A 10,000-nucleotide genomic window follows, 5' to 3' on the forward strand; every position below is an offset into this window, starting at 1 on the left:
AGATAGATAAATATATAGTGATAGATAGATAGATAGATGTGTTTGTGTGTACGCGCGCGCGATTGTGTAACCATAATCATAATTGGAGATCACTGTCAGAAGTTGTCTGAATGGAGATCAAGCGAGAGAGAGAGAGAAAGAGATGGATAGATAGATAGATAGAGAGAGAGAGAGAGAGAGAGAGAAAGAAAGAAACAACAATTGAGAAAGAAAAGGAGGAAAAAACAGAAACAGACACAGAAACAGCCAGCAACTGAGACAAAGATACAGCTAACCCCCACAATTCCCTTGTCCTTCTTCCTCCCGCAGGTGGAGTTGTGCAGCATCAAGAAGGACCGCGCCGAGCAGCTCCTGGCGGCGTTGGGCGGCGAGAAGACCCGCTGGACTGACAACGCTCACCACCTGGCGCAGGTCTACATCTACCTCACAGGTGGGTCGTTCGGGGAGAGTTTGCTTTCTTATTTTCTTATTGTCGCTTTGTGTTGCTTTTCTTTTTTTTTCTTAGTTTTGTTTTCCCTTTTTGTATTATATGTTTTCGGCTTCTTCCCTTTTCTTCTTTTTTCTTTAAATTACCCTTTTTATTTTTCAGGAGGGGGGAAATCTTTTGTTTTAATCACTGAAAGAATATCCTTTCTCTCTCTCTCTCTCTCTCTCTCTCTCTCTCTCTCCTCTCTCTCTCTCTCTCTCTCTATCTCTCTCTCTCTCTCTCTCTCTCTCTCTCTCTCTCTCTCTCTCTCTCTCTCTCTCTCTCTCTCTCAAACCTTATCCACTTTATTTATCTGTCTATCTTATCCAGTCTATCTGTCTGTCTGTCTGTCTGATTCAATCTGTCTTTCAGTTTATCTAATCCAGTCTATCTCTCTGATTAAATCAATGGATCATTGTATCTATCTATGTTTCAGTCTTTCTATTTATCTACCTAGCCATCTATCCATCTACCTATATATCTAATCTAATTTGATTTATCCCTCTATTTATCTATCTATCCATCTACCTATATATCTATTTTTATCTGACCTATCTATCTGTTTGATCTATTTATCTATCTATCCATTGCTCTATATATCTAATCTTATCTATCTATCTATGTGTTTGATCTATCTATCCATCTATATCTCCACCTATCCATCTATCTATATATCTGATCCATCTATCAATTCCATATATTTATTTATCTATCAATCTATATATCTAATCTAATCTTTATCTATCCACTTATTTGATCTATCTATCTACTTATCTATCGCCCTCCCACACAGGCGACATGCTTCTAGCCGCGGGCAACATCGCGTACCTTGGTGCCTTCACCCCGGAGTACCGTGCCGAGCAGAGTGCCAAGTGGCTCCGGGAGTGCCAGGCGCGGGGAGTGCCTTGCTCGGGGGAGTTCGTGCTCTCACAGGTACGGCGGGGTGTGGGGGTGTGAGGGAGGATTTGTGTAAGGGGGTGGGGGTTGTGTGTGTAGGGGGTGGGGGGAGGGATGGGGGGAGGGGGTTGTGTGTGTGTTGTAAGGGGGTGGGGGTTGTGTGTGAGTGTGTAGGAGGGATGGGGTGTGGGTGAGGATGTGTGTAGGGGGTGGGGATTGTGTGTGTAGGGGGTGGGGGTTGTGTGTGTGTGTGTGTGTGTGTGTGTGTGTGTGTAGGGGGGGATGGGGTGAGGATGTGTGTAGGGGGGTGGAGGTTGTGTGTGTGTAGGGGGGTGGAGGTTGTGTGTGTGTAGGGGGTGGGGGTTGTGTGTGTAGGGGGTGGGGTTGTGTGTGTGTGTGTGTGTGTGTGTGTGTGTGTGTGTGTGTGTGTGTGTGTGTGTGTGTGTGTAGGGGGGGATGGGGTGAGGATGTGTGTAGGGGGGTGGGGATTGTGTGTGTGTGTGTGTGTAGGTGGGGATGCGATGTGGGTGAGGATATGTGTAAGGGGGTGGGGGTTGTGTGTGTGTGTGTTTGTAGGGGGGAGCGAGGTTATGTGAGTGTTTGTGTGTGTGTGTGTTTGTGTGTAGGGTGTGTGTGTGCATTTTTGTGTGTTTTATCTGTGTTTGTGTGTTTGTGTGTGGAAAGGGAAGGGGTGTGTGTGTGTACGTTTGTGTGGGTTTGTTTGTGTTTGTGTGTGTGTGTATCTGTGTGCCCATTTCATCACCTTCCCTTTTCTCTCTCTCTCTCTCTCCCTTCCCCCACAGGTGCTCGGCGACCCGCTGACCATCAGGGACTGGACTCTCAACGGCCTGCCAACAGACCCCTTCAGCATTGACAACGGTGTCATCATCAGGTGGGTTGGAAGTCCTTCGTGTGTGAGTTTTTTTTTCGATTACTGTTTAATTAGTTAGAAAAACTTAGTGGGTGAGTTTTTTTAATTACTGCTTAATTAGTATTTATTTATTCATTATCAGGTGGGTTGGAAATCCTTCGTGGATGAGTTTTTGTGTGTGCGTGTGTGGGTTTAATTACTGTTTGATTTGTTTTTTATTCATGGTCATTATCAGGTTGGTTGGAAGTCCTTCGTAAATAATTCTTCATTTTTTATTATTATTTTTTCTTCCTTTCTTTCTTTTTTTCTTTTTATTTCGTGTTGTGGTGTAGTTTGGGAGGATTTGGGATGTGGCGACTGTCGGGTGATGAAAAGATGTATCTGTAAATATGGATTTGTATTTAAAAATCATCTGTTATGTGGCTTTGTATAGTGGGGTGCCTGTGTGTGTGTGTGTGCGTATATGTTAGTGTGAGTATGTGTGTCTGTGTATAGTGTACATGTGTATGTGTATACGTGTATGCATATCTGTACGCTTGTTTATCGATCGATTTATTCCTATATCTCCGTACATCTATGCACATGCAACACACGTACATCAAAACCAAACCCCCTCCCCACTTCCCCCAACACCCCCACCCCATCCACCCCCTCTCACCCCATCCACCCCCCCACCCCTACCCTATCCGCCCCTACCCCACCCCATCCACACCCTCTCACACCCCCACCCCATCCACCCCCTCTTACCCCCACCTCATCCGTCCCCCTCTCACCCCCAACCCATCCGTCCCCCTCTCACCCCACACCCCCACCCCATCCGTCCCTCTCTCACCCCATCCACCCCCTCTCACCCCCACCCCATCCACCCCCTCTCACCCCCACCCCCACCCCTTCCACCCCCTCTCACCCCCCACCTTCTCCCCCCTCAGCAACACGACCCGCTGGCCCCTGCTGATCGACCCCCAGGGGCAGGCCAACAAGTGGATCCGCAACATGGAGAAGGACAACTCGCTGCAGGTCGTCAAGCTGTCCGATCCTGACTTCATTCGCACGCTCGAGAATTGCGTGCAGTTCGGACAACCGGTGAGTTTGTTTGTTTGTTTGTTTGTTTGTTTTTTGAAGGGGTGAAGGATTTGTTTTGAAGGGGGATTTTTTTTACATAGTTGATTTTTTTTTATCGTTCGCGTTTGCCTTTTCTCTTCCTCACACTGTCTCTCTCTCTATCTATCTTTCTCTTTCTCTTCCTCTTCCTCTTTCCCCCCTCTCTCTGTCTCTCTCTCTCTCTCTCTCTCTCTCTCTCTCTCTTCTCTCTCTTCTCTCCTCTCTCTCTCTCTCTCTCTCTCATCTCTCTCTCTCTCTCTCTCTCTCCTCTCTCTCTCTCTCTTTCTCTCTTTCTCTCTCTCTGTCTTTCCATCCATCCAACTCCCTCTCCCTCTCTCTATCTATCCATCTATCTCTATCAATCTATTCATCTATCTATTCATCCATTTATCTACATGTCTGTCTGTGTATCTATCCACCCATCTCTCGATCAACCTCCATCCGTCCCCTTACATACACCCTCTTAACACCTCCCCCCCTCTCCCCTCCCCTCTCACCCTCCAAGGTCCTCCTCGAGAACGTGGGAGAGGAGTTGGACCCGATCCTCGAACCGCTTCTCCTCAAGCAGACGTTCAAGCAGAGTGGGTCGACGTGTATTAAGCTCGGCGACGCTACCATTGAGTACTCAGCGGATTTCAGGTGGGTTGGTGGGTTGGGTGGGTTGGTGGGTTGGTGGGTTAGGGTGGTGGGTTGGTGGGTTGGGGTTTGGGTGGGTGGGTTGGATGGGGTAGGTTGGTGGGTGGGTTGGGTGGGTGGGTGGGTTGGGAGGGTGGGTGGGTGAGTTTGTAGGGAGGGGGGTTAATGGATAGATAGATGCTTAGGTGGATAGATAGGTAGGTAGATGGATAAATAGATAGGTGTGGTAGGTGGATAGATAGGTGAGTGGATGTATATATAGATAGATGGATAGATTGGCAGGTATAAATAGATAGGTAGGTAGGTAATAAACAGATAAATAGGTAAGTAAGTAGCTAGGTAGATAGTTTAGATAAACAGAAAGAGGAAAATATATATAAGTAAACAGAAAGGTAGATAATAGATATAAAAGTAAATAGATATATAGATACATTTTACATAATATATATATATATATATATATATATATATATATATATATATATATATATATATATGTGTGTGTGTGCGTGTGTGTGTGTGTGTGTGTGTGTGTGTGTGTGTGTGTGTGTGTGTGTGTGTGTGTGTGTGTGTGTGTGTGTGTGTGTGTGTGTGTGTGTGTGTGTGTGTGCGTGTGTGCGTGTGTGTGTGCGTGTGTGATTGTAATATGTATATGTATATCTACCTGTATATATATATATATGAGAGAGAGAGAGAGAGAAACAGACATACAAACAAAGACAGAGTTAGAGAAAGAAAAAAAATCAGAAACAGACAAAAATAATAGACAGAAACATACAGACAGACATACCTATAAACAAACAGAGATAACCCCCGCCCCCTCCCCCCGCCCCCAGAATGTACCTGACGACCAAGCTGAGCAACCCCAACTACGTGCCGGAAGTCTCAGTGAAGGTGACCCTCGTGAATTTCGCCCTCACCGGCGCCGGGCTCGAGGACCAGCTGCTCGCCCTCGTTGTGGCCCACGAGAAACCCGAACTCGAGGAGGAGAGGGTCACGCTCATGCTCCAGACAGCGCAGAATAAGAAGTGAGTGATATTTTATTTGAAGGATGAGAGTTTGCGGAGTAACAACTTATATGATTTTTTAGTAACGTTTGTTAAGTCCTGTTGATTGATGCGATTTCATGTTTGTAGATATCCATTTGTAATTATGCATATTTTGTAAATAATGTAGATAGCCATGCCCTGAGAGGTATTTTATTAAGAGATGCAAGTTATGTGTATGTGTATAAATGAATAGATTAATATATGTATAAGTGTGTGTGTGTGTGTGTGTTTTGCATGTAAAATTTAATACATGTGCATTCGTAATATCGCAGAATATATGTATATCTAGGCATGTTGCAATTTGCGGTTTATACATAATGCGGTGAGAGAATGGAAACAGACAGACAGACTGAAAAGTGTCAAGAATTGATAAAAGAGTAATGATTTGATCGCCTAAAATCGGAAATGACGAATATCACCTTCAACAGATAATGATAAACGCAGCATAATTACCAGATAAGATTTTAAAAAACGATAAAAAATAATAATAATACTTAAGATTCCCTAATACCCTTCGATTTTTTCCCCTTTTTTTCCCTTCCCCCTTTTTCCCCAACAATTTTTGACACGTCTCCCTCTTCCTCCTCCTACTCCTCCTCCTACAGGAACCTGAAGGAGCTAGAGGACCGCATCCTCTCCACGCTCTCCTCCTCGAAGGGCAGCATCCTGGAGGACGAGACGGCCATCAACATCCTCAGCGACGCCAACCGCCTCGTGAAGGAGACGCAGGAGAAGCAGACGATCGCGGAGGAGACGGAGAAGAAGGTGGGTGGAGGAAGGGGAAGGGGAAGGGGGGGGAAGGTGGGTGGATGGGGGGGAAGGGGAAGGGAAGGAGGGAGTGTGGGTTGATGGAAGGGAAGGGGAAAGTGGGTGGAAGGCGGGAGGTAGAGAAGAAGGGCGGTGGATAGGGGGAGGGGGATGAAGGAAGGGGAGAGGGTGGATGGGGGTGAAGTAGAAGGTGGGTGGATGGGGGAGGGGGAGGGAAGGGGAAGAAAAGAGGGTGGAAGGTGCATGGAAGGGGGAAGGGGAGGTGGGATGAAGTGGGGAGGAGTGAGTATGGGTGGAGGGGGGGAGGTGTGTGGAAGGGGGAAGGGGAGATGGGAATGAAGGGGGGAGGAGGGAGTGTGGGAAGGGGTGAATGGAAGGGGAAGGATAAGGTGTTGTGTGTCCAAGGGGAGTTGGAGAGGGGGAGGGGTTATATGTATGAAGGGTGTGTTGGGGATGGAGGAGAGAAGGGTAGGAGGGGGTGGTATATCGGAGGGAAGGAGTATGGGAGAATGGTGGGTGGAAGGGGGTAGGATGGAGTGTGGGTGGAGGGGGGAGGAAGGTGGGTGGAAGGGGGAAAGGGGGAGGTGGGCTGAAGGGGGTGGAGGGACTGTGGGTAGAGAGGGGAAAAGGAGGAGGGGTGAGTGGAGGAGGGAGGTAGGGGTGAGTGGAAAGTGGAGAAGAGAGTGTGAGAGGAGGGGTTGAAAGGGGGAGAAAGAGACGGAGAAGGTGGGTGGAGGGGGCAAAAAGGGGGGAGAGCAGAGACGGAAAAGGTGGGTGCAAGGGGGGAAAGGGGGGAAGAGGGAGTGATGGAGGAAGGTAGGGGGAAGGGGGAACTGGGAGAGGGAAGGGAGCGGAGGTAAGGGGGTTGTTGCTCAGAGGGGAGGAAGGGGTATGGGGGTTATGAAATGGGAGTATGAAATGATTAAGCAGAGGGGAAGGGACTGAATATAAACACTTTGGAACGTGAAACCGCAGGAAAAAAAGATAAATATATGAATAAATAAACAGATTAAGGAATAAACACGTTAATAAATAAATAAATGAATATATGAATAAAAAAAGTCAAACAAATAAGAAAAAAAGGAAAATGAGATAAAAATAAAATAGAAATGGAACAAAATATCAATCTCATAAAATCCTACCCACATCGACCTTTCTGAACCTCCTCTCCTCCCTTCCCCTCTCCCCCCCTCCCCTCCCCTCTCCCCTTGCAACAGATCAACGCCACCCGCCTGGGGTACCGCCCCGTCGCCGTCACCGCCTCCATCCTGTTCTTCACCCTGAGGGACCTAGCCGCCCTGGACCCCATGTACCAGTTCTCCCTCAATTGGTTCGTCAATCTATTCTCCAACTCGATAGATAATTCGGAGAAGGCGAGCGAGTTGCCCGATCGACTCAACGCCCTGCAGAGCCACTTCACGCTCAGTCTGTACCATAACGTGTGCACCGGGCTTTTCGAGAAGGTGAGCTTGGGCAGTGGGGTTTTTTTTTTTTTTTTTTTTTTTTTTTTTTTTTTTTGCCTTTCTTATGTTTTTGTGTTTTCCTTTATTTTCTTTTTTCTTTCATTCTTGTCGTTAGTTTTTGTGTATTTGGGATATTCTTAAGAGGTCGTATTTGGCTTCGTTTTCTTTGATTTTGTGTGAGTATACATATAAATGAACATTCTGGTGATTTGCTTTATCTATTTATTCATTTATTCGTTTATATATTTTCAGTTTATCCTTCTTTTGACTATGGCTTTTGCAGGACAAGCTAGTTTTCTCCTTCCTGATGTGCGTGAACCTCCAGCGCGCCGAGAAGAACGTGGACGACGCTGAGTGGCTCTTCCTCCTGACGGGGGGCGTGGCCTTGTCCACCGGCCCTTCCCCAAACCCCGCCCCCGAGTGGCTCCCAGAGACATCTTGGCAGCAAATTCAGTGGCTTCACTGCCTCCCGTCGCTCAAGGTGGGAAGAAATGTGGCGAAAATCATAATGAAGGATAATTTATGGATAATTTGGTTGTATTTCATTCATTTCTCTCTCTGTTCGTGCAGCAAATTAATTTCTATCACTTATACACACAATTATATGAAAATGATAACAGGTAATATAAAGATGACATAGCAGTAACAGTAATAATGATAATTAAGACAGCAAACACTGATAACAGTAATAACAACCACCATTAAGTAGAAAGAATAAGCCAATAAACACGAATAAAAAAAATCAACCAATAAATAAAAGCCCCGCCCCCTTTCAGCACCTTGTGATGGAGTTCGCGGAGCACCTGGAGGAGTGGCGCGCCGTTTTCGAGTCCGAGACGCCGCAGAAGGAGACGATCCCGAGTATTAAGGAGGGCCAGGAGGTCCCCCTCTCCCGCATGCAGCTGCTGTGTGTCCTTCGGTGCCTTCGCCCGGATAAGGTGGTGGCCGCTGTGCAGGATTATGTCGCGGGTGAGTGGTTGTCCATTGTCCTATCCTTTTTTTCTTTTTTTCTTTCCTTTTGATTAATATTTTATTTTTTCCCAACTTCTACTCTTCCTCTTCCTCTTTTTCCTCCTCTCCTCCTCTTTCTTTTTCTCATCACCCTCTCTCTCTCTCTCTCTCTCCCATCAGACCTCCTCGGCAAGGCGTACATCGAGGCGCCGCCCTTCGACCTGGCCCGCACCTTCACCGACTCCCACTGCTGCCTCCCCCTCATCTTCCTGCTCACACCCGGCGCTGACCCGACGGCGCTCCTCCTCAAGTTCGCCGAAGACCAGGTGAGTTTTTTTTTTTTTTCTTTATTTATTTATTTCTTTCTTTTCTTTCTTTCTTTCTTTTTTAAGGAAGTTTAGGGTTTGGTTGAAGCGTTGGGTGAATTTAGGGTCATCGGAAGTCACTGGTTATTTGGGGGAAAGCGGGTCCTCGGAAGTCACTGGTTTGGTTGAGCTACTTGATAAGTGCGGGTAGTCAAGTCACTGCATTTGTTAAGCCAAGGAGTGAACCACGAATCGACTGAATCACACCATTGACTTGAATCACGAAAAAAAAACGAACCGAATCATTGGCAGTCTACAACACTCGCCCACTACCTTAAACTCCTCCCTCCGCGTCCTCCCCCAGGGTATGGGCGGTGAGCGTCTCCAGAGCGTGTCTTTGGGCCAAGGGCAAGGACCCGTGGCTCGGAGGCTCATCGAGGAGGGCGTCAGGATCGGCACGTGGGTCCTTCTGCAGAACTGCCACCTCGCCAAGTCCTTCATGCCGCAGCTGGAGAAGGTAAGAGGATGTTGATTTTGACTTTTTTATCTGCTGATGTTTCATTTTTTTACGTGACTCTATTCTTATTTGACAATAATTTCATTGTTCTGAGCTTTTGCTGATTCATGGTTAAATTCTTTTGCTTCTTGTAAATCGTATAATCTTCATTTTCCTCTTTCTCCCTCCCTCCTTCATGCCCATCTATGCATTCTCTCCCTTACCCTCTTCATTTCCCTCCCTCTCCAACCATTTCTCCCTCCCCCTATCCCTCCCTCCCATCCTCCTCTTTCATTCCCACCCTTACCACCCTCACCCTCTCCCTCCCTCCTTCCCTCACTCACTCACCCCCACCCTTCCCACCCTCACCCCCACCCTTACCCTTACCCTTACCCTTACCCTTACCCTTACGCTTGCCCTTACCCTTACCCTTACCCTTACCCTTACCCTTACCCTCCCCCCCCCCTTCTCACCCCCAGCTATGCGAGGAGCTCAACCCCGAGACGACCCACGCCGACTTCCGCCTGTGGTTGACGAGCTACCCGTCCGCCCACTTCCCCGTCTCCGTGCTCCAGTCCAGTATCAAGATGGTGACCGAGCCGCCGAAGGGACTCAGGGCCAATCTCAGGAGGTGAGGAGGGGGAGGGGAGGTAAGGGGAGGGGGGATGAGAAGAGGATGAGGGGAGGTAAGGGGAGGGGGGTTGGTGGGATGCAGAGGGAAGGGAGGGAGGGGAGGGATGAATAAAGGATGGAGGGAGGGAGGAAAATCGGAAGAAAGGGAGGTGAAGGAGGAGACAGGGAAGGGGGAAAGGGCAGGGGAGGAGATAGGGAAGGGAGGAAAGGGCTGGGGAGGGAGATAGGGAAGGAGGAAAGGGGAATTGAGGAGAGGGGGAAGGAAGGTTCAGTGGGATGATGACCGAAGGGCCTCAGGGCGAGGTTGAGGGGAGAGGGGAGGGGGATGGGGAGGGAGAGGAGAGGGCAGTTGGGGTGAAGGAAG

At 48.0% G+C, this 10,000-nt stretch overlaps 1 protein-coding gene across 1 annotated transcript in view; it reads left to right on the top strand.

The window, feature by feature from the left end:
* Positions 1-10,000, top strand: part of Dhc36C (Dynein heavy chain at 36C) — a 93,921-nt gene that overhangs the window by 67,540 nt on the left and 16,381 nt on the right. The window contains exons 51-63 of the mRNA XM_070130484.1: positions 310-430; positions 1,260-1,399; positions 2,167-2,255; positions 3,164-3,317; positions 3,841-3,974; positions 4,808-4,999; positions 5,626-5,785; positions 7,006-7,251; positions 7,535-7,732; positions 8,028-8,220; positions 8,383-8,528; positions 8,872-9,024; positions 9,483-9,634. Coding sequence (XP_069986585.1) covers positions 310-430; positions 1,260-1,399; positions 2,167-2,255; positions 3,164-3,317; positions 3,841-3,974; positions 4,808-4,999; positions 5,626-5,785; positions 7,006-7,251; positions 7,535-7,732; positions 8,028-8,220; positions 8,383-8,528; positions 8,872-9,024; positions 9,483-9,634 — 2,078 coding nt within the window. The remainder of the gene's footprint in view (positions 1-309; positions 431-1,259; positions 1,400-2,166; positions 2,256-3,163; positions 3,318-3,840; positions 3,975-4,807; positions 5,000-5,625; positions 5,786-7,005; positions 7,252-7,534; positions 7,733-8,027; positions 8,221-8,382; positions 8,529-8,871; positions 9,025-9,482; positions 9,635-10,000) is intronic.

The sequence above is a fragment of the Penaeus vannamei genome, chromosome 2, assembly GCF_042767895.1.
Source record: "Penaeus vannamei isolate JL-2024 chromosome 2, ASM4276789v1, whole genome shotgun sequence".
NCBI lineage: Eukaryota > Metazoa > Arthropoda > Malacostraca > Decapoda > Penaeidae > Penaeus > Penaeus vannamei.